Genomic DNA, 24,320 nt, shown 5'->3' with positions numbered 1-24,320 from the left:
TATGCTCCTACACTGCATGATACTACATGCTCTATACACATGTCCATCATCCAGATCTATGACTGCACACCATAAGATCATTGTCGCAACCCTTTCAATCCACAGTAAATTCTTGTTACTGTCAGCCAACCAACAGCCGGTTAAATGGCTAGAGGACCTGATATATGATGTTATTTGAAGCTCCATTATTCCATGACCATGTATGCACAAAAGCACATGTGGACATCCATGATATCCATAAAGCTAAATGCTGATCATGAATGAATACTATATGCATCTTTGCTGCGATGCTATACAAGTTAAGAAACTGTATGGCTGCTAGAAGTGGGGTCTCTTCTCATTGTGTCCTTCACACTATAAATGACCCGTACCACCTCATGGTTTCTCCCCTTCCACAAGCCTATCGTGCAACACACCTTCCATCTCTCCCTGCCCAAGATCTTCTCAGTTCTCTCTTCAACAGTAGAAACCATGTATCCTGGCGAGGTTGCCAGCATTCAGTATCTTTCCCCATCAAATCCACCTTCCTTCGGAACTCACTACAACATGACTCACAGTAGCATCTCCTCCTCCGAATTCAGCAGTCTCTTTGGACCTCACACTGCATACCATCCCCATACCATGCCACTGATCCAAGAAGTTTACCACCTTCCTGTTTCTTGTCTCAGTAATAATTCAACCTCAGATGAGGCAGACAACCAACCACTGAGCCTAGCAGAAGTGAGGAGAAAGAGAAGGATGATATCAAATAGAGAATCTGCTCGTAGATCACGCATGAGAAAGCAGAAGCACTTAACTGAGCTGGGGACGCAGGTACTACATCTCCGCGGGACCAATCGCCAACTTTTCGACGAGCTGAACCGTGTGATGCGGGATCACAGCCAGCTCCTACATGAGAACGCCCAGCTTAGAAATGAAAAGGTTCAGCTTCAAAAGACACTTGAAAAGCTCCTTGGAGAGAACTCTTCTGGTGCACCACAAGATGTCCAAGAGACCTGTGCTGCTAAATAAGATCTGAAACAGAGAAGAACAGAGAGGTGCAGCTACGAAGTATGAACTTCTGTTATTGCGGGATACATGTATTTTTAAATGGTCTTCTTTTTGTCATTGTCTCTTCCTCTATGTGAGGAGCAATGCTAACCATTTTCAATGAGTTCCACCAAATTTCAACAGCAACAAAGAATGAAAAATAGTTGCCTCCAGAAGACAACTTAATTAGTGACATAGAAGGTTTCAGTTCTAAAAGATACCCAGGTGGAGTATTTGTGGATACTGCTACAAAATTGCTTACCTTGTTCCACATGAATGACTGAATGGCAAAAGCTTCTTTAATTCCGTAACAATAGTCATGTCAAAAACATAGGAGCTAAGGCCAAAGCAAACATGAAACCCTGATTAAAGAAAACAAAAGTGACAAGTACCCAAGCAAGATTGTCATTGGAACGTATGATTATTTTAATCATCTAACAACATGTATGAGAACAGAGAATTATGTTTCAGACAGGAATAACTTGATCCATATGATATGTTTCAGAAGTATCAGTCAATTCAATAAATCAGTTGAACAGCAAAAGCAACTTTTCTCATAAGGTTCATATTATGCAATCTTCTTCTGTTGGGAATGACCACAGAGATTGATCTCTACATTTTCTGCCAACATCTAGCAGAATACATGACAAAGTTCCTCACTCAACTATCATGCACTAATAACTACATGCATAGAGAGAACCAGAAGCACTACGCCACTGATTGTTTTCAGCTCACAGAGCTAAGATTAAGAGCTTTTCTTGGATGCTTGCTTTTTGGTTGGGGTGACTGAGGTTTCAGCAGCCAAAGATGGAGACTGATTTTGCTCCTGTAAGTACTTGGCAGGGTCTGCAAATGACCTTGTACACGGCCACCTGTGGATATGGAAATAAATGGTTACTATATAGAAACTTATAAAATTGATATAAAGAATGGACGATCTGCACCTGCTTGACTTGATTGTCTGATCTTGAACATGTACTTTCTGCTCAAATATATCCCCTGAAAATAGATAAAAGAATCAGAAGGGCACTAGTAATGCAATATCGGAAAGTTGCTAAACAGGATAATTCTATCAGGAGAATTGAAATGTAAGAGTGGTGTCTTTAGAAATTAGAAATTAGAAATGCTATGTAAACGGTAAAAATGATAGTGAATCAGACTGAAGAAATAAATAAGATTAATACAGATTAAATTGAATCAAACCATAAAGCAAATTCTATAATACCAGTCTGTGACCTCTTCTCCTTCAAAATAAATAAAAATCTATAATACCATATATGGGAGTCAATGAATTAGGACAATTTATGAGTTATTTGGTAAGAAAAAAATAGCATGATTAGATTGGAAAACACTAACGATGAGAAAATACGTTTTTGAGCCTATATAAAAACTATTACTAGAAAATATGTTTTTGAGCCTATATTAGCATTATTACTAGCAAACTATACTACTGCTCGTTTCCTTATAAGTATAAAATCCACTTAAGGAACTATGTTCCTGAAGCAATTGTGACTTTTGTTAGCATCCATCAAGATTCTAAAACTTGGGATTGAGATCGATCATCCAAAAAAATGATATATATCGATCGTATCAATCGGATCGATTGCCCCTATTGGATCAAACTATTTTTTAAATATGTAAAATTCTAAATATTATTTAAAAATATTAAAAAATTTAAATATTTAGAAAAAGTGACCTAAATATTAAAAAAATAAAGATTACTCATAGCATAAAAACTAAAAATGAAGTACTTATTTAAAACTTTGATAAATTTTAGATTGGATTTGATAATTTTGTATGTTCGTAAATTACTACTATAAAAGTGAAATGAAGAGAGAGAGAGAGAGAGAGAGAGAGAGAGAGAGAGAGAGAGAGAGAGAGAGAGAGAGATCTCTATCTCTTTTCACTGTTGTTTTACAGCAGTAAGAAATAGGTAGTTAAGAAGTGAGTGAGAAAAGGAGAGAGAAGATAAATGAAAAAAAAAAAAATACTAGAGTGCATAGTAGCCAAAAGAGCTTGTTGGATCAACCACCGGATGAGCTCAGTAAAGTGTGAAGGGTGGGATAAAAATGTGTATAAAAAATAGATAGTGAAAAATGAAAACTTAAAGAAGATAGCTAGGGACATCAATTATTGATGTTCCCCAGGTTGGATCTATTTAAATCTGACTTGAATTTTAAACATATTTTTACCGAGTTTCGATCAATTTCGACTAGGTTTCTGCTGATACAGCTGAAACTGGCCGATCCCAAACCAAAATAGTCACTGGACTATTTCGGGTCAAGATCGAGATCAGCCGAAAATGAGATCCATGAATAATACAAAATTTAGAGTGGTTGATTATACTTTAATCAGCACTATATATTCCTTTGTGCAGGCAATCAGCAAATATCTCACAAGGATTAACAAGTATTCAAAGCCTAAGAATCAAATTTAGCAAGAAAAGTGATTTGTAAAGGCTCCCGTGGAGCATAGGAGTTAATAAGATGGTGGAAGCTTCATATGACTATATGGTAATCGTGTACATTGACGCTGAACACATGGTACAAATAGATATGAGACTTAAGTATGATTGTAGTATCAACATAACAGGAGCAGATCATGCATGAGATAGTAGATGGTGCCTTCCCCTAAGGGTATGTTGATATCCCAAGTTTAGCACCAAACAAAAAAATATTAAAAGGGTTGAAATTCTGAATATCATAACTGCCTTGATTTTGAAGAAGCTAGGCATTAAATGACAAATTGCATCTCATAATGGACTAACTACTACTACTGAGGCAGTATCATAGATAAGATTTTGAAAGAAATAGCCTTTTATGTGCAAATCCATCACTCCATTTTGGTGGCAGCATGAGAAATGCAAGTCATTTCATGCTTTATTTTTAATTGTTATTTATCTTTTATATCTAACATTATATAATGCATACTGTCAAGTACATGTATTTTTCTGGTTGAAAGTTTGCTTCTACGATCATAGATTAGAAAAAACAAGTATTTTAATTCTCTTATTATTATGCCCATCTGCCATAAAAATGGATCATCTGCAAATAAGCTTCAAACTTAGGATTCTCTGAATCAAGTTTAAGTATATGTTTGACTTTTGAGTTGAGGCAAGCACGCTAGATATTGGGGCACACCTCCCTGCCAATTAAAAAGCAAGCAAGAACATTGCTTACCATCAAGTTCGATTTTCCTATTAGCTGAATAAGTGAGTAAATGGGATACGTGTTTTGAGTTCAATCATCTAGGATTAGAGTTTTATGCAACTGAGCTGTGCTGTAGTCTTCCAACTCTTTGCTCACCAACAAAGTTGTAAGATGGTCAATACCTTCTTTTGATCTGCAATACATGTTATAAAATATTAGAACTGGCATATGGACTGTCTTGAAATGGTCATTGTCCCTGCCCGAACATTTGAGTTTAGCCAGGCCAAAACATTTGCAGAAAAGAACTTGCATCCATAAAATGGACCAACTATTATGTGAACACCCTCTTGTGAGAATTGATCTGGATATATTCTGATTGCATATATTTAGATGATTCCAGACTTTTGGTCATTCTTATACACATCTTTGCATTTAATCCAGATAAAACCAAGGTGGTATTAATGGTAAAAACAGCTGTATTGAGAAGCTTCCAGATTCCAATCATCCAAGTTGTGCTTAGATAGTAAGCAGCTGTGTCTACCTAGGTATTACTTTGTGATCTTGGTGTAGCTTGATATGCCCTATGTAGTTAGGCATGTCCTAACTGCCGAAATCACCAGTTTTGTACTGTACTGCAAGTGTCAGCCGTCAGCTTCTCCTAAAGGCTAATGCAAAAATGAGTGCACAAGGCCCAAGTGCAAGGGTAAATCCAAGGTTCTGAAAATAGGTATCGAAATCGAAATCGGCCGTCCGAAAAAACAATATGTATCGACTATATCGGCCATATCAGCTGTCTGTATCGGATCGAATTATTTAAATTAAATAAAATTTTAAATATTATTTAAAAATATTAACAAATTTAGGAAAAATCACAAAAAAATAAAAAATATATAATTACTTATATATAAAGCCTAAAAATATCTTTTTTTTTCTCTCTCTCTGCAGTAAGCCTACTGCAGCCACAGCAGGAGCAGCTGTAGCAAGCCTGCTACAGTGCCAAAACCAGCCAACCGACTGGTTTCCGTCCATATCAAGATCGGCCGAAACTGAAATCTATGGGTAAATCTGCTCTAATGTTCTTATCAAAGTGGTAGATGTTTTGCGGATAGAAATTTGTCAAATTTCTGATGATGTGTAACAAGTAGAATGCAATATCTTCAAAAGTGACAGAAATACAAAAATTGTGCGTAGAACAATTGAAGGCCTATAATTATCTTAAGTATCAAAAGAGAAATACTTTTGCTACAAAACAAAAATAACTAGCTTGATTCTGTCAGTACCTGCAGTAACTTAATGCAATAGTTTAAAAATTGTCCAAGGGCAGCATGATCTATATCACCAGTTAATTAAATATTATTACTGTTTTGGGAAAAAAGAATAAGGACAGTATCAAGATATACAAATACCTTACTGTCAAATTGACAACAAAATGTGAAGCTTGCATACATTCTAGATGAATATCAAGACATTATATAAAGTTCAAGAATTTTGACTACCTCCGGTGAAAGTCTTATTTGAAAAGTATTTGGCCTTCAGTCGTCGGGCATACATAGCCTCGTACATGTTCAATTTCTCTTCATGCTCAATAATATCTGTTTCCCTGAAAGTCATACATGTTTTTTTACTTTTATCACTGAAAACAGTATCATTAAAAATATCACTATGGATAGAAGGATAAACAATTAATGTGAATAGCAATAAAAGAATTGGGTCTTAATAATCATTGACAAATGGAACAACTCAGTAGTGGCTTACAAATCGAACACTTTTCTCACTTGATACACAACCAATTCTCCATGAAATGAAAGCATAATCTTAAAGGAGGAAAGAAGGCAGGCACTTATTGCATAACAGCATAATCAATTAAGAAGAAACATAGTGAATTGACTATGAAGTTAGAGGTAGGTTACACTTGAAGATGGGTAAGAAATAGCAAGCAACATGCAGTTGGAATTCTCACAGATCTTACTCTCATCACATCTCAGTGGTTGAAACTACCAAAATTCTCAGTGAACAGAGACTGGGAAATGCAAAAGATACAACTCATCTATAATGCCAAACTGAGATGAGAGGAAAAAAATAAAAAGAAGCCAAGTGAGGCATTCTATTTCCTGCAAAAAGTAAGCTAGTTAACTGGATGTGGATCTTCTATTGCACAAGACTCTAAATTTTTTCCACCCTACAGAAGATTCCATCTTTAATGATTCCTTTTCTGATTACTGCAATTCCTTAGTGATCCTTGAAGAAAAAAAAAATGTGATTAAGGAGTAGACCCAAATATCAATGACTAGAGAAAGAAGACATTGCATAACAGAAGACTGGGAAAAATAAGCAGATCTAATAGCATACTTGTTTGAGCTGGTTGACATACTGCCTTTGTAGTAAGGCAGCTGAGTAATTTGAGGGGAAAAAGTTTATTGGTAGAGGGGTTGGTGGCTGATTCCCTAGTTTCTTTCCACCATGAAGAACAGATATTGGGTGTATAATTGATGAATTCCTATCTCAGACACATACAAGGGCATCAGACATAAGGACATGCATAAAGTGGAAGACACCATCAGACCAGTCCATCTTGGTAAGAGCAGGACAAGATGATATGTCACAAATCCTTGATCTTAAATGAAGATGGACCTTTTTCTGCAGAATACTTCCATACCAGTCAATGCAATAAAGGTAAAAGATAGAAAGGGGGTAACGTAAAGAAGGAAATAAAAATGCCATAATACATATAACGGATTACCTGTCATAGAGCTAAGCTATTATCCTTATCTAGGCATCATGATACATTTTCTAGGACACTTTGGTACCAATTTTTATAACAACGGCTCATCTAGAAAAGAATGACCAATTTGGGAATTGGATCTTATTTTCATTTAAAATACAAAGATATCCTTCTTAGACAATAGTACTGCAGATAAAGAATGATAATCTAAGACTTGGGTTCAATTAAGTACATTATCTTATAAAAAGAAGGTGGATGTATCTTAACATGAGAACGTAGAAACTTATGCTTTTGGGAAGAAAAGCAATACAGATGTGGAATTTCTTTCTAAATATGAGTATCCAATGATTTTGATGGCATACGAATGAACAATGATGAACATCCTCTGGTAAGGTTTTGAACATAAAATATCCAGTTTACCACTTCTAGTCTTAGTGCCTTACATAGAAAAGCTTTCTGTATCCTATAGCTCGAATATGGATATTTAGGTTTTCTATTAGCAAAGCTAAGAATAACAGGTGTTCTTCAGCAAAGATGAAGTGAAGTACTTTGAATATCCTATAAGTTTATGAGGTCTAGGATCTCTTATTGCAGATTAAAAGCAATTAAATGACTTCACCAAAAAAAAAAGTAGCTAGAAACTGAACCGTTGGTGTAGTTATCATAATCAAATTGCATATAGTGTAAATTGGTGCAAACCAGTTTTACATGGAGACACTGCTGAGCATCCATGTTAGTGTATGGCTAAAACCAACAAATAAATATCTGCAAATTCTGTGGATCCCACCAATGTGGTACTCCTTTTTCTTTTATTTTTTTCCCCTTTTATTTCTCACGAACTGCTGATATTAGTCTAACTGTCACCTTATTTCCTCCTTTTTCACCTACGCTGAAACAAAGGTTTTTTGGATTTCACCTTCTTGTTCCCACAAGATGCAGAAATAAAAATACTACCATCACAAAAAAACTAAATTGATTATAATCAACACGATCGATGGAAGAATCTAACCAAAACGACACATGAATCATATTCTTAGCAAAGGACCTATCAGACCGTTGCACACAAAAAGAGAGATCAAGAAATGCAAGTCCAAATAACCTACGAGAAATCGTCCACCGAACCAGGCTTGATCTCCTGGGCCCGATCCGTCTTGGAATCATCAACCTCTTCCTGCTAGAATTCAAACCTCCGAGATTTAAACCAAGAGGAGTCGCTCAAGGAAACGAGCGGGATGAGAGGTTAGAAGGAAAGAGACCTTAAGGGAGGGAAGGAGACTTTTCTCGGACGCATCCTCCCCGGCGGCAGCCGTGGAGGCAGAGTCCGGCGGCGGAGAGGTAGGAGTTCCGGAAGGCCATGAGGACATCTGACGCAGAGCGAGACGAGATCGAAAAAAACAGCGGTAAAATAGAGCGAGACCTGGAAGGCTGGAACAGAGTATTTATTATATGTAAGAAATTTTACATAATTGCCTCTCAAAACTTTTAAAATATCATAATATCACTATGCTAATAATAATTAAATTACAATATAACTTAAATTCACAAAAATTATTTTTCTCTTGTATAAATTATTTAAAATAGTATAAAAGTTATTCAATATTATACTCAACTTCGTAGTAAAATGAAGAATATCTTCTATTGACAATAGTTATCGATAAATATTATATATTCTAAACTCAAAGAAAAAAAAATTAGTCAGTGATATATATATAGATATGTTAATTTTAGTAATAATATGTTATGACTATTCTATTAAAAAATTATCATAATGGTAATTTTAAGAGACTCAAAATATTTGTGATATTAATGTAAAGCAATAAGAAAACTAAACAACTGATCGTTTCATAGTTGCCATTATAATTAATTTTTTAAGAAATATCTATAAAACGTTTCTAACAAGTGACTGTTGAAATTTTATTTTTATTTTTAGTTAACACCATTCGAGGGTGAGAAATTGCCCATTAATTTAGTAGAAATGGGCAAGAGTTCGTAGCTTTAGTGTAATTATCTCTAAAATGTGCAGTATTTGTACCGAAATTATTGGAGAATTCACCTCTGGGTCGTTTTCTGGTGTAGTAGTGGCAAGAACAGCGGCAGCGTTATCTTGAAATGCTTCATGAGATATTTTGGAGCGCGCAAACTCTCCCTCTCCTCTTCCTTTTTCAAAACCCCCCTTATCCTACGCTCACCATCTTCCCGTTACTCCCCAACCATGTCATCATCTTCCCCAAATCCTCTCACCATTAGTCCCCAGCTTCCCTTCTCCCAAAAGAAGCCTCCTTTAAAGCCCATCACCAAGGACCTACACTTCAATTACGACCTCTCTACCACTAAGAAGCTCAAGGTCGGCCTAAAACACACTTCTTGAAACTCGATTCATGATTGCATTCTCTGTTGGGTTGTTAGATTGATGAATTATATTGTAGGCTGGAGTAGATTTGGTGGCGGAGTTGGTTGGGGTGACCCTGGGCCCCAAGGGTCGAAACGTGGTGTTGCAGAACAAGTATGGACCGCCAAAGATTGTTAATGATGGCGAGACTGTACTAAAGGAGGTAGAGCAGAGATAGTTATCATCCTGGTTTTGTCTCATTTTCATGTGCAATTCTTCTTTAGATTGTGTAGAACGAAATGATCGATCAATCTAGATATTCCATATGGGTTTCCTGAAATTGAGTGCGTTGATATTTCTGGCATAAATTAAGTTTGTTTGCTGTTTACAAGACTAATGGTGGTAGAACTTCTTTTAGTTGTAACCTTTCCTTTATTGGGTCCTGTTTTGACGCAATTGAGCATTTATAATAGTATGGTTTGTCAATCGTGGAACAGAACAGTATTATGCTGTGGGTATTTTAGCGGGAAAAAAGAAATATTTATTAATGTGGTACAGCCTGAGTTCATATTGATACCATAGTACTATGACTTCTTCTTTTCTTTTCTTTTTTGGACCCACTAATCTTAGGTAGTTTTGCAGTTTTGCTCAACCTAGATGAACATGTATGCTCTTTAGATTCCAAGAGTAAATTGGTCATCCATCTGTCTCATTATAAAATGTTTTGAATCTTTGAAGTTTCTACTGATGGGGGGAAGTTAAACCTGGGGAGGAAACAAATTTTCCAGAAGGTGTGTTGAATGAATAATAATAACCTGAAAAGGCACACCACAATCCTGTCTTGGTTGTTTTGGACCTTTTGATAGATACTTGTAGTTGCACCTTGTTGTTAATATTACCAAAAGGTAGATTAAAAGTTAGATCGGAAGAGAACCCCTAATTGCTTTATAGACTTTTAGTTCTTTCATAAATGTCAGAAGAAAATATTTGCAAATCATTTGGTTTTCCTAATTCTGTAAGGTTGAATTGGAGGATCCTTTGGAGAATCTAGGCGTTAAATTGGTGAGACAAGCTGGCGCAAAGACGAATGATCTTGCTGGTGATGGCTGCACTACCTCCATTGTTCTCGCTCAAGGTTTAATTGCTGAAGGTGTAAAGGTATAATCCTTCCCTTTTGTATATTTCTATAAGGCACAGAGATAATACCATATCATTCATCAAACTAACTCATATGAAGAATTTACTTTTAATCCTGCGCTGCATATCTTATTATATTTTCACAAATTAGGTACTCGCTGCAGGAATGAATCCGGTCCAAGTTGCACGTGGGATTGAGAGGACTGCTGTAGCTTTGATTTCTGAACTCAGGGTGATGTCAAGGGAGGTACTGTAGATTAATGGTTGTGTTGTTCTGTAAGCGAATAAGTATTGTTTAGTTATATATCTTTTTGTTACTTAATAATGCAACTTATGCAGTGTCACAGGTCTTAGAAATTTTGAATGCTTTACCTGTCACTAAGCTTTTAAGCCCTTCAGTTACAATCTTATAACCACCTTCGTCTACTTAATGTGAAACTATCTTTAATAAATGGTATTTATGCAGCCTTTATATATGGTGCCCTCAACCTTGATCAATGCATATATCAGTGGGAAAATGCTATGCCAGCTTTAACTCATGGTTCATCTTGCAGATTGAAGACCATGAAATTGCTGATGTTGCAGCAGTTAGTGCTGGGAATGATTACTCTGTGGGAACTATGATTGCCGATGCTCTGAAAAGAGTTGGAAGAAAAGGTGTTGTAAGAATTGAAAATGGAAGAGGCACTGAAAATCATCTGCAGGTTGTAGAAGGAATGCAATTTGATCGTGGTTATCTATCAACCTACTTTGTTACTGATCGCACAAATATGTCAGTGGAATTGAACAACAGCAAGGTAGGTATTAATGTTGGCATAACATTGTGTTATTCTGCCATGTAATTAGCAGGATTGTGTTCTTCTGTGCAGATACTTTTGGTTGACAAAAAGATTACAAATGCGAAGGAGATGTTTAAGATATTGGATGGGGCTGTCAAAGAAAAGTATCCACTGCTTATAATTGCAGAAGATATTGAACAAGAAGCCATGGCTCCTATAATAAGAAATAAGTTGAAAGGCGTGATAAAAGCAGCTGTCATTAAAGCTCCTGCCTTTGGAGAACGCAAGAGTGATTACTTAGATGACATTGCTATCTTGACTGGAGGTATACAAAAGAGTTGCACAAGTTATTACAAATTACAGATTAAATGACTGGATTTTGTCCTAATCATGACAAATAAGACACATTTCCATACATATTTGGTTCTCTCTCTCTCAGATTGTCATATGTTTTGCAGGTAAAGTAGTGAGGGATGCGATGGGATTGACTCTCGAAAAAGCTGGAAAAGAGGTCCTGGGTTCTGCTGATAAGGTGGTAATTACAAAGGATTCAACATTGATTGTTACTGATGGAAGCACTCAAAATGCAGTTGAAAAGAGGGTTGCTCAGATAAGAAGTCTTTTTGAGGTAGGAATACTTGTTCTCCTAGTGTATGTTAGTATTCATCTTTGTTGTATTCCTTTGTATTCTTGAAGGCATATCTGATCTTCATATAATGCATCCATAAATCATTACAGATTAAAAAAAACTACAGGACAGGAAAGGCAGTTTGTCAAAAATTAATGTTCTTCTGTAGAACCACCAAAATATGTTGGACTAATTGACTCAGTTGGTAAGTGCACGGTAACACGTGTTGCTATTAAACTTATCCCCTTTCGAGGATTAGTTTGGCCTGATTATAAGACATATATTTCTGTATAGTTAAGAGTAAACAATATTAACCCTTTAAATGTGGAGCGCTGTCGTACAATATGTTGTGCCACTAGTAGCTTTCTGAAATAATTGTAGATTTTCTCGCAAACTACTGTAAAACTTTATATAAGTTGCTGGAACAAGGCGGGTGCTCATAGAGGTCTCCCTCAGTCGAATTTCTATCATGGAGCATTTTTCATTCAATCTCTGCATATTAGAAGCATCGTCCAATTTCTTAATATCTTGTCTCCTCAACTTGTTTGATATTCTCATATTCTCATTTGTGCTAAGCATCATCTAGATATTCACCTCATGGCCTTTCATTTAGTTTGTTTTTTCATAACTACCAGTTAAATGACAAGACTATTATATCTTCATATACAATTTTTCAGAACTCTGAAGAGAAGTTCAAAAAGAAAATACTGAATGAGAGAATAGCAAGGCTGTGTGGTGGGATTGCAATTGTTCAGGTGCGCATGTTAATCACTTCTGTGTTTGACAAACTTCTAGATCTGATGTGCAATAAATAAAGGTTAGGAAATGCTAGAATTGTGTTGTGATTGCTAGGTTGAGCAAGTTTTTACAAACTAAATGACAGGTAGGCGCACATACAGTTGTCGAATTGAAAGATAAGAAGTTGAGAATTGAAGATGCTCTTAATGCAACTAAGGTAGGCCAGCTTTTCTTGATGCATCTCCTTGTTACCATCATAATGGAAATTGCAATTTACAGGCAGCTATTGAGGAAGGTGTTGTCATTGGTGGTGGATGTAGCCTATTGAGGTTATCTACCAAAGTGGACAGTATCAAAGAAACCTTGGATAATGAAGAGCAGAAGGTAGCGCACTAGTGCTCTTTAAAAAAAATTACCGTTCTTTTTTTCCTTTTCTGGAAACTAGGATCGAATAAGTTTGAACTTAGAAAGAAATTTTAGCCAAATAAAAGAGGATGTAAATCTTAAGCTTTGCTTTTTAACCTTCTTTTAGTATCCATTCAGATGCCCGCCTTTATAATCAAGTTAATATCTGTGGATGCTTATGTCAAACTGAGATCAACTCTTTGGGCTGGCACTATACACTTTTGAAATTTGATAAAAGAGAAGGGCTTGTTATAAGCCAATAGGGAGCTCTCTTCCATAGAAACTCTAGCATGATTGAATGTGTTTTATTTCTGTAGCTTGTTGAAACCTGATAATTATTGGAGGAAGTAATGCTGTGGGTTTATTTCTGGTACCCTGATCCCTGATTCTGCAGATTGGTGCTGACATCTTTAAACGGGCTTTAAGTTATCCTTCAAAATTAATAGCGAAAAATGCTGGGATGAATGGTAACTCTGTCGTGGAAAAGGTTTGTAGCACTCCCAGTTTTTGTACATTTGCACACTTCCTTAGTTTCTGGATGTTTTTCTTAATAAGGTCACTCTTTGTGAACATCACACTCTGTGCTAATAAATCCGACATTCTATGTTCTTTTTCAGGTTCTGTCCAATGATGACTTAACCTATGGCTATAATGCAGCTAAAAATTGTTACGAGGACTTGATGGCTGCTGGAATTCTAGATCCATTTAAGGTACTTAATCTCTTCAAGTAAGGGTAGAATAGGAAGAGAGTCCCTGTGATCTGCAATCTATTGAATTGCTCCTTTTGGCTTCAATTTTTGTAGTAGAACTAGTCCTAACATATTTAAGCTTTAATCTTCTGCACACATTGGAGCAGGTTGTTAGATGTTGTATAGAGCATGCTGCTTCTGTTGCAAAGATTTTTCTCCTGTCTGATGTGGCTGTTGTTGATGGAAAAGAAAACAAGCCAGTTCGCATACCAAGGTTGGTTCCAACATCTAAGCTGATGCCAGCATCAGGTAGTCACATATTCTCAGCTTCACTCAACAAATCCAGTTTTTGATTTCCTATTGTGAAATACAAGATAATGCTCACTCTTTTCCTACTAATTACCGTCTCAGGATTTCCACTTTAATCTGTCCAAAGCTGTTTTCTCCTGCTTACCTCTCTCCCATCCGTGATACAAATGGAAAAGATGGAGCAGAGAATCCTATTAGACGAGGATCATCAAACTTTATCCAAGATGAACACATGAGACAAATTCCAGTAGAAGAATGAGATTCCAAGATTAGCTTCAGAATTGGAATAATGCTCGTCTGTGTAATTAATTCTAAGTTATGTGGTTCTTAAAAATCTTCTTCTTTCTTTCTTTCTTTTCCTCTATCACGGTGTTAGTGTAGACAACTAGCTCTCATTCTTTCAGAAGACAAATTGACACTTCTTTGAACTTTCTTGGAGCAGGCATGTAGTCTAACATATTTCGCATGATCTATTGTTGAAGCTTTTTTTTTCAGTCAATGATGAGTCTATAAGCTATACGCTAGATAAAAATTAAAAAAAAATTAGCTCTTTTCGATTTGGATAACTGAGTTAATTTTCTTAAGAAAAGAGTTGCAGAGTCATACTTTTTTTTAGAAGTCCATAGATAAGTCATAAACTCATAATATTATACGTATTTAGTGCCCTAATAAAAAGTTTACTAAACGTTAATTTGAATGTACATTAGGGAATCAAATCCATAAGACAATCACAAGGCTGTAATGATGGCTTATTAAAGCTTATTAGATATTCCATTAAAAAAACTTATATAAAATTATATTTCACGAATTTATGATTCACACCCTCATTTTCTTTACTTAAATGGATGTGATAATTGTCGGCCCATGGGCCCATTCGTCATCCCGAACCCGCTTTGCTGGCATGCCACGCCTTAGACACATGACATTGATGCCTACAGCCTACTCTCTCGTGCGTGTGCCGTTCTTCGCCATCGTTGCCCCCCATCTGTCTCTCTCACACACAGCTCTTCTTCTCTGCGTATCATCCGAATGAGAGAAAGGAGAAGGAAAGATGATTGGATTTCATCTTCTGCAGGTGGTGATGGATCTGACGGTCGCGGGCATCTCCTTAATGTTGGTTTTGGGCATCTTCGCATTCATTGCTTCCATCCTCTGCTCCGCCGCCTTCATCCATAACTCGAAGGCTATCTCTTAAACTCCAGAAAAAGGTGGATTCCTCTCCATCTCTGTTACCTTTATCCCTGATTATTGTACTTTTTTGTGAATATGTGATGATGGTGGGTTTCAGAATTGGGAAGGAATTGAATCAGAAATTAATTTTTAGGCTGTTGTCTGAATTGTATGAATTGAGTTGACTGCTTAATCTGTTTGATTAATTGTTTGGCTAAGGTTGGGAATGGGAATTAGGAAAAGATATCCGAAATATACGAATTACTGCCAAAATAATTTACTATGACATCAGAAAGGAAGAACAGCAGTTATGAAAACTACTGCTTAAACCTGCAAGAAACTGGAAATTTGGGAACATAGGATAAGATTTGACCATAATTGAATGGGATCCCCATATCCATATGAGAAGGATTTATGTCTCTTTGCATCAATGTTCGATCTTTATCTTGCTGGAGATCTCTCTCTGCGCATGTTTGATGGATTGATAATAGATTTAGGACGGTTTGTTAAGGATGGATGCCAGACTATTTATGTAGCACTTGCACTATAGTCCTCAATAGCTCTATGCATCTCTGATCGATTGTAAACTAATGGCAAAACAGTTTAAAAGAGTCTCATATCGACAAATTGGCCTGTTGGTTGAATCCGTTGTGACATCTGTGATCCATCGTTGTAAGAGAAGGTCACGAACAGTTGTCAAATCAAGTATTTACTTCAGCTAGTTCGGTTTCTTTTTCCTTTTTTGTGTTTGCCTTGTTATCTTGATTTGATGAATGGATTGTCATCTCCATTTGCATTGGCTTTAGTTATGCATTTATGTATGTAGTTCTGGTTGGCATGAGAACTAAACATTGGTGGCTTCTTCTTTTTTGCCTTCTTGAACAGATGCAAGAGTCTACAAAAGGGCAGTAATCATCTTTTGCATCAATTAGTAGACAATGCGAGGAAGGGATCCTTAGCTTTGTGTAATTGATATGGGTCTACAGAAAGCCATGTTTAATTTCACATTCAGCTCTATGTCGTTTGGGAATATTAACTGGGACTTATTTCAAATTGATAGTTTGAGGATTTGATATTACTTCCGATGGATGGATTCGATTGTTCAAGCAGAAGATGAGAATAAATGTGCCTCGATTATTATTTTGGCAAGAACCTTTGCTGCAGCACAGCGTGGTCCTAAGATAGTCCTAAACTGTAGTTTAGATTCTAAGCGTCAAGAGATAACATGTACACTGGACCTGCCACAACTAAGTCTTAAAAGAGTATTGCCTATGAATATTCGATCGATCACTACTTACTCTGCATATAACACTCGGTCACTAATGTTAATACAGCCGGAATGAGTGCAGATAAAAATAGCATTCTTAGCTGCGTTGGCCCGCTTGAACTGTAGCCCAATCAACAGTGGGTTACTAAGTATCAAATAGTAGTAGAACCCCAGCAATAAAGGAAGAAAATACTTTAAATGATGATGATCACGTGGAACCTCACCCACAAAAACTTTTGACTTTCGACAAACACACGAGGTTTAGTTACATCGACATATGAGCACCACTGCATCCTTACATAATTTGAAATTAACATGCACACAAATCTTAAAAATAACAGTATACCAGCATAATAAGCTTTAGTATCTTAGCACGACAAGTTTGTGCACACATGCAATCCAGATACAAACATGAGAGCAGAACTTCAAACTTAAGAGCAGAACTTCAAAATGACACATCGCAGGTAGTCTTAAGCAGCTCGGTAGGTAACCTGATAGGATAGCCAACAGTCCATAACTTCCGGCACACTAACAAACCTTCCAATTGATGGGTACAAGTAATTAGTCGTCCACCTCTGACTCTGATTCTGCGCTTTGCAGCCATTCAACAAAGGGCTTCATATTCTTCCAAACTGGGGAGCTCTTGTTGACACCAGCCACGCCTTCCCCATACCACTTCACAATGCTTTCTTCCTCCACCACATCTCCATCGTAAAGAGACTTAGCAGCTAAAGGCACCTCCTTCACAGCATCGGCACTACATTTCCCACAGAAGACTTCAATAGCTCGGAGTAGAAGCATCTCAGATTCCTCATCCTGTACTGCAGCAGCAAGATATTTCTTCTTTTTAGTCACCTCGTTGGCAAACCCTTTACCCACACCATCAAAGAGGGATTCAAAGAGTGCATTCATCACATCCTGGGGAGAACCAGACAGTGAACCCAGGAAGGACCCAAGCTCACCTGGTGTTGAACCCTTCCTCAGTTTAGCTTTGATCTCTGTGATCAAGCTATCATGGGCGTTAGATTTCTCCTGTACTTTTTCAACATCTTTCTTTGCAGCTTCCACTTTCTTCTCCTGCTTTGGTTTCTTCTCTTCTTTGTCAGGTTCAGCAGTAGAAAGCATCACCATCTCAGCAGTAACGGCACTGAGCTGCTCCTGAATGCGTTGGCGGGCAGCTTCAAGAGATGTGTCAGTCTGCCACTGGATGTCGTCGTCGTCTTCAGCCAGTGCATTATCACCTGCCTGGCTGACACCCGGTGAAGAATGTTCCTCATCCGAAACTGTTGGCTTCTTCTTGACAGCAACAGATTTTGAATTGCTATTTTCTTTCGATGAAGCAGCACCTTTCTTCTTGATCTCTTTCTTCAACTTCTTCTGTTCCTCATCAGCAGCTTCCCCTTCTTTAAGCCTCTCTTTTTCTGCTCGCCTCATTGCCTTCTTATCTTTGGATCCTTTTTTCTGCTCTGGTGGGTTCTTCAGAATGAAAGTTGTGAGCTTGTCCCTCATGTCCACATCCGATAAAAAACCACAAGCAGCACACTTGAGGGTGATCATTTGCGTCTTTGTGATTATTATTTCAGTCTCAGGATTGCCACATCCATAACATTGTACATACTTCTTGATGAAGTTCTCAAGTAGACCAGCTAGTTTTGCAGTTTCATGAGCCCCATTGACAAGTGAAACACCAGTTTTCTCATCAAACTTAGATTGGGCACCAAGTTCGCAGCCAAAGTATTTTGTGGTGTAAGAGGCAGGCCTGGCCAATGCCTTGGCAATATCAACCATGTTCACAATATTGGTCTTGATGCCATTTCCACGACCTTCTATCTTGGTAATCATCCTTGGCATCTTATACCTGTAGAAGGCATCATCACTGTTGGAAGCACCTATGTTCTGCAAAGCCATTTTAGCTTCGAAAGGCTGCTAATAAAGTCAGATATAACAAAAACAGGGGGTACAAGTTGAAGAAACAACAAATGATGATGAGTGGCTTTCTTCTTCAGTCCAGGGCCAAGCAACTGCCGATGAAATATATAGCTGCCACGTACTACCTTGAGTTACCACAGAGGTCTGAAATGGCTCAAGATGCATGCAGCCAACCTCTTCCAAAGAGCATATATACTTTTTTCTGGACGTAGGATAGTACTCTCCAAGTAACCCAATTGATCCCAAGTAAGACGAGTCCCGTTCAGACATAAAAGATTTCCTACACTTCACACCCTCCACTCTAGCAAGCACAAAGTCACAACTGGCAAACTCAATCACAAAATTCAATCCTGTACACATTGAAACATCGATCAGAATCTGTGAAGACTGAAGAGTTTAATCTATTCCACAACTAAATCCTAAAATGAGAAGAGGAAAACATAACTGCCAGTGCCAACAAATAGCATCAGACAGTCAAACTTTAGAAATTCAAACAAAAATATACCTGAGAAATTAATATCTAAAAGACCGACTGTACAGTAGTTGATGTATGTACAAGAATTTTTATCCATTTATCTGAATGCAAGTTGATAGAATTAGATTTGAGATAAATTCAGCAGTGTACTTGCAGGACTTGGGCTCAGATATGCAACACTGGTACTAAATCAACCCAAAGGCTGCTTAAACCATAGTTTTGCACCTTCTAGCTGAAATCTAATCATTATGATGTCTATTCTAATACCAAAAAATAAGATGCTCCAAATTCCTTCCCATGAGATCCTAAAAATAAACAAATTTTAGTTGCTTAGAACTGTCTCTTTTCTTTCAACTTACACTCAATTACCAAATCACGAGATATAAGAACTTCTTCAATCCAGAGATAAAAAGAATCCAAATTAATCGTATCTTCTCAACCCTTTTGGCCGCAACAAGCAACAAGATAAGCTCTCTTTGGATGTCAATGGGAGCATATGAATGAATTCTAGGCATAAATTTGCTCAAATCAAAGGTTAAAATCAGATACAATTATATTCTGAACAAATCTCTCGGTTCACTTTTGATATCTAACTGAACCTTAATAATTATCTAGCCAACATATTAAGAAAAGAATCTTACTCACTTTTGCATTCAACAAACATATTAATATCTAACCTAGACATAACTCCTAATTATCTTTACAGTTTCCTATTGTTCGGGCAATCTTGCTCAGATTGTTTAATCTCAAACAAAACCAATAAACATATTTTTGTGTGCCATTTATTATTAAAAAAACATATGCAACTCAACTTATATAATACAATCAGCCAAACAAGAGACAACGGCAATTCAATCCTAAGCTCATTGAATACACAGAGTACAGTTATACTCACAAAAAGGTAAAATCATTTCATCAAACGTATGACAACAAGATCACGAATCAAATCTTACAACAAGAATAACTCGAGTAAAAGAAACATTGTAATGAAAAAATTACATCACACAGCTATAAAAGGACCGAAGAATAAATACTTTTACCGCCAGATCCACAGATCTATAAGGAGAAAATAAATGTTATTACGGAAGGCAAATTGAATTGGATGCGAGAAAACAAATTTATAGGCCAATCGGATCAATAGGAAATCGGCCAAATTTAAGATCTTCCAGAACTACTATGCCGACAGATATTGAGATTCATCGACAAAGAGGAAAATAATCAAATCACAGATTGCTATAACCTACTCCCGAGAAAAAGAAAATATCGATAGAACTCCACTAAATTCAGAATATAAACAGAAAAATCGTGGAGAAAAGCAATAGACAAACACAATCAGATCGATCTAGATGCATCAAATAAGACAATATCGCATATATCAGATTACCTGAACGCGATCGCCGAAGGCGAAACCCTAGATCGTATTCTATTCAGGTAATCGGAAAACCTGACAGAGACGAGGAGACGACGAATATATATAGAGGCGAAGCTAAGGCTCTTTAGAAACCCTAATGTTGTATTTTAAGATATTTCTTAGGGTTATTTTGCATCTACACCCTTCAAAGATCTCTTATTATATAATCCTACAAAGGTGATACGTATATATATATATATATATATATATATATATATACCATTCAAAACGCTTTTATTTCCTCATAGATACTCTTCGAATTACAAAAATAATTAATTTCACAGAAAAAGTATTTTTATATTTGATAAATGACAAAGAAAATTATGAATCAATTATCAATTTCTCGTGTTAATAAAATTTAATGAAGGGTGAGTTTGAAAAAGAAAATGGGTCTTTGATGGCCGTATACATAAATAAAGGACTCTTGAGGGTATCCATGCAAACTTACAACAAATGAACGGCTGCCGTACGAACGCATATAACTTCTATACGGCAGAAAACGGCGTTATGCGCTTGACCGTGACGCCTTCTACGAGCAGGATAAATTTTATCGGCATAATAATGCACTAATTCTACCGGATAATAGAAAAAATTGCAAGATTTATTCTCCTTATTCTAGAATAATATATGCTATTCCCGAACAAGGTAAGGACTTGGTTTGAATATTATAAGAAGTGGCTCATTCCATAGTGGCACTTAAATGTAACCTTAAAATGTTGTGCAATTTTCTTTGCTAATCTATTGTAAAAATAACGAAGACTTGAATAATAATTGCTTGCCAACTTTAGAAACTTGTCTTCTAATTGCATTCCAACTCATTAAAAGATTACCTAGTTGTGGACACACTCTGGCGACTTAAAAATAAGATTATAGTGTAATAATAAACATAATTTAACCATCAACTATTTAATCTTTTTTTTTATCGTGAATGGTTGTCGAGGGATTCACTGTTATAATGTTTGCAGTAATAGGCCTTCTTGATACAATATTAATGTGCTCGGATAAGTGGCATTCCCAATTTGGAAACTTATGATGAAGATTAATACATTTTAACTCTGGCTTAAAAGTTTGTCAAGTAAAAGTTAGATTTAAAGGCCTTCTAATTACAAGACTAATTGGGCTTGATTGCAAAATATAAACCCAAACCAACAGCTAGTTTAGTTTAGTTTAGTTTAGTTTTAGGTAATATTCCTCTTGAGCACCTGCTTCTTGTCAAGCAGCTTTGCCAGCCAAGAACAGATGGGAATTCCATAGCCTTTTGAGGTAGATAGTAGCAATAATTCAATCATGAGTCATGACATGTGCCTAATTAGGATTAAGAATAGATTAATTGAGAACTCCTAACCACTTTAAGGAACTCACTGGATTCCTTCATTAAATGATATTAGCCACCAAAGTCAAGTACTTACAATCACTTTTAGATCATGGTTTTGGTTTCCATTTAGCAGAAAACTTCCCTGAAGTTGGTATGAGATATCCTGCAATTAGGTGCCATCTTTGCTGTTCTTGACCATTAGAAGAGCATAGCAAGGTTAAGCCATTAATGACATTACAAACTAAACATTATTATCACACTTAACCATTTCTACTTACAAAATAAGCTTCCAAAGTTTAGAAAATTAAGCTACACCACTTTATCTCCAAACTCAATTTCAAGGCATGTGAGTCCATGTGAAAGATGCTTGTAGGTTGTCTTCACAAAGGAAAAACTGCTGATAAATAGAAACACAGATAGGTCTAATCCTTTTAACAGAAGAGTATAGGAAGTTTCTAAAATCATTTTCCAATCAAATTACTCTTCCTTACCTTATGGCTGCTGCTGTTTGAAGGGCTCGCTTCCCTATGGCTATGGAAAGGTTTTGGGGATTTTCCAATGGCATCCTTCTTCTCCACCTTGCCAACTTTCTTGTACAAGTTTGAGGAGAATTGACTGTAAGCTTCAGGAGCAACATCATCATGCTTGAAATGATCATCCATGGCCTTTGAGCCACCAAATCTTCTGTGTGAGTACTTCTCCTGAGCTGGTCCTGTAGAAGCATCAGAAGCCAAGGAATCATCATCATCATCATCATCATCATCTCTATCATCTCCATTGCTACCACCACTTGTATTGCTCCTCTTACTGCTACCATCATAGCCATGACCTTCCACTTCACCATCACCATCATCTCCATCATCTCCATCATCACCATCATCATCATGCATGGGGGATGCAAGGTACATGGTCCACCCAGACTCACTACTGTTACATTCTTCAGCATCTCCAATGAGCTGGGAGGAGTCCATAATTGTAGAAAGACACACACACACACACAAGAGAGGGAAGAAAGCCAACCGGAAGAAGGAATATTGTGAGGTCCAACCTCTTAAATGGCAAGGCAGATAGCTAAATACAAGCACACATAAATTCCCCACTGCCCAAAAGAAACTTTAATTCCTTCAGACTTTATTATGTTCCTGACCTCTCTATCAGCTGTGCACACAAAACTGTCCAGATTGAACCCATCCTATAGATTTGAATCAAAAGAATACAAAGCCCACATCATTAAATAGGCTGACTTCAATACACACCACCTGGAAAACTCAAGACAAGTCTGAATTCTCTGACAATGCTATCAGCACAGGAGGAATGGAAGGAGAGAGCCCAAGATTGACATTTATAGCTCCTTTTTAATTCCCCCCCCCACTGCAAAGAGAGACTCTCACAGTGCTCTTAAATGGGAAAGACAGCCTATCCTTGCAACAGCCTCACACATTTCCCAACCATCTCAATTTTTCTCGCTCTTGTCACCAATCCAAAAGAATGAAAGATAGATAGATAGATAGATCAATGATCCCATCTGGACTCAATGAGGGGCTTGTGGTCTTTGCATCATGGTGGGGGTTGGAGATGAGGCTGTCATTAGGGCTTCTACTTGTTATATTGCTCCCCCCCATCTGTCCTGCAATTGTTCTTCTCCTTGTCTCTTTCTTTCAATATAAGTAAGATGGTATTATTTAGCTCAACCTCCTAATGATAAATTATAAGATCTCTCTCTCTCTCAATATATATATATAAAGATTAATAATTGCTATTAGAGCAGTTAAGTTAGAAGGTATTTTGCTTATTAGAGTGCTATCACTTTCTTTTATTACAGTGGCAATGCATTTATGTGACATGTGAGCATAATAAATTCTCCACATCACAGCCACTTCAGTTGTTGAGAGGAACATGCCCCTCATTGTAGGCTGTCATGTCAAATGAGCAGTCCAATAGGGGATGACCCAAACACCAAAATCTTATTGATGAGATGTTTCCTGCAGCCCAAATCATAAATACTTCATATATATATATATATATATATATATATATAATATCTATCTACTTTGATACCTTCTAAATTCTTTTAACTAAAAATTATTTTGAAAATTTAAAAAAGAAAAATTGAGTAGGATACTATTTTAGTATATTATATATTTCTAGCCCAGTTTTACAACCTAAAGAGTACTAATATCTTTGTCTAGTTTGAGTTGACTTATAATAAATTATTATAAAACAGAGGAGAAATGTAAAAAATAAATTAAAAGAAGAGGCGTTTCTTTCGATCACTCTGTTGAAATTTTCTGTAACAAAACTATACACAGCTTGACTTACGTTGAACTTTGAAGGATAATTTGCAATAAAATTTTACGAGCTTTTATTTTTATTTTTTTTTATTTTCGAAATCACAAGTCTTTGATCTCGTGTCCTTGAGGTGGACCAAGACACAGCTCCTATCAAGTCTGTCGGCTAGGCTATTCGAATTACTGATAAATGATTTCTAAAACTTTTGCCGTCCTCCGTGACATCCACTCCACCATCGGCTCATCTTGTCTCATAATATCTTTTGTTCTGCTCTCATGATTTAAGCTTTCTTCTCTCTGTGTCATTTTCCTCATGCAAGAGTATGGCCGACGATCAAACAGAGGAAGGGAATAAACCCCTGCTGCTAAGCCATTCTTGTGTCACTGGACTATTTCATAAGCTATTATTAGCAGCCTAGCAGCTGGTGTAGAAAAAATAGTAAATCTAAGCTTATATTTTAATATAATAATAATAATAATAATAAAAAGTATATGAATTTTTGTCTGATGTACACCGAAAAGTAGCTGAGCATGTTTTTTTTTTTTTAAGG

General features: G+C 36.6%; 6 protein-coding genes across 7 annotated transcripts; 3 read left to right on the top strand and 3 right to left on the bottom strand.

Moving 5' to 3' along the window:
• Window positions 1-471: 471 nt before the first annotated feature.
• LOC140798445 (basic leucine zipper 43-like) lies at window positions 472-1,011 on the top strand. Its single transcript, XM_073152311.1, has one exon. The coding sequence runs from the start codon at window positions 472-474 to the stop codon at window positions 1,009-1,011; it is 540 nt and encodes a 179-aa protein (XP_073008412.1).
• Window positions 1,012-1,526: 515 nt separating this feature from the next.
• LOC140801763 (uncharacterized) lies at window positions 1,527-9,033 on the bottom strand. Of its 2 annotated transcripts, none has more exons than XM_073157042.1 (6): window positions 8,954-9,033; window positions 8,157-8,325; window positions 8,004-8,074; window positions 5,675-5,778; window positions 1,974-2,028; window positions 1,527-1,901 (listed from the first exon to the last, which is right to left on the bottom strand). In XM_073157042.1, the coding sequence occupies exons 1-6, from the start codon at window positions 9,016-9,018 to the stop codon at window positions 1,775-1,777; spliced, it is 591 nt and encodes a 196-aa protein (XP_073013143.1). In that variant the 5' UTR covers window positions 9,019-9,033; the 3' UTR covers window positions 1,527-1,774. The 2 variants fall into 2 exon arrangements, with proteins under 2 accessions (XP_073013143.1, XP_073013152.1); XM_073157051.1 differs by having other exon boundaries at window positions 8,004-8,071.
• LOC140801754 (ruBisCO large subunit-binding protein subunit beta, chloroplastic-like) lies at window positions 9,002-14,380 on the top strand. The gene is made up of 14 exons (XM_073157031.1): window positions 9,002-9,244; window positions 9,327-9,452; window positions 10,250-10,387; window positions 10,518-10,613; window positions 10,921-11,163; window positions 11,236-11,470; window positions 11,604-11,773; window positions 12,451-12,528; window positions 12,657-12,728; window positions 12,791-12,895; window positions 13,311-13,403; window positions 13,534-13,626; window positions 13,773-13,914; window positions 14,017-14,380. Exons 1-14 carry the CDS (start codon window positions 9,017-9,019, stop codon window positions 14,028-14,030), a joined length of 1,833 nt encoding a protein of 610 aa, XP_073013132.1. The 5' UTR covers window positions 9,002-9,016; the 3' UTR covers window positions 14,031-14,380.
• Window positions 14,381-14,852: 472 nt separating this feature from the next.
• Window positions 14,853-16,162, top strand: LOC140789285 (uncharacterized). The gene is made up of 2 exons (XM_073138932.1): window positions 14,853-15,122; window positions 15,970-16,162. The coding sequence occupies exon 1, from the start codon at window positions 14,966-14,968 to the stop codon at window positions 15,107-15,109; it is 144 nt and encodes a 47-aa protein (XP_072995033.1). The 5' UTR covers window positions 14,853-14,965; the 3' UTR covers window positions 15,110-15,122; window positions 15,970-16,162.
• A 366-nt stretch (window positions 16,163-16,528) lies between these two features.
• On the bottom strand, window positions 16,529-20,243 carry LOC140789278 (eukaryotic translation initiation factor 5-like). Its single transcript, XM_073138920.1, has 2 exons — window positions 20,140-20,243; window positions 16,529-18,630 (listed from the first exon to the last, which is right to left on the bottom strand). The coding sequence occupies exon 2, from the start codon at window positions 18,257-18,259 to the stop codon at window positions 16,913-16,915; it is 1,347 nt and encodes a 448-aa protein (XP_072995021.1). The 5' UTR covers window positions 18,260-18,630; window positions 20,140-20,243; the 3' UTR covers window positions 16,529-16,912.
• Window positions 20,244-21,684: 1,441 nt separating this feature from the next.
• LOC140797606 (uncharacterized) lies at window positions 21,685-23,118 on the bottom strand. Its single transcript, XM_073151199.1, has one exon. It carries the CDS (start codon window positions 22,450-22,452, stop codon window positions 21,943-21,945), a length of 510 nt encoding a protein of 169 aa, XP_073007300.1. The 5' UTR covers window positions 22,453-23,118; the 3' UTR covers window positions 21,685-21,942.
• Window positions 23,119-24,320: the final 1,202 nt, after the last annotated feature.

This window comes from Typha latifolia, chromosome 1 (assembly GCF_019914945.1).
Source record: "Typha latifolia isolate L0001 chromosome 1, TyphaL0001v2, whole genome shotgun sequence".
Classification (NCBI taxonomy): domain Eukaryota; kingdom Viridiplantae; phylum Streptophyta; class Magnoliopsida; order Poales; family Typhaceae; genus Typha; species Typha latifolia.
This window is presented reverse-complemented; position numbering and strand designations above follow the sequence as displayed.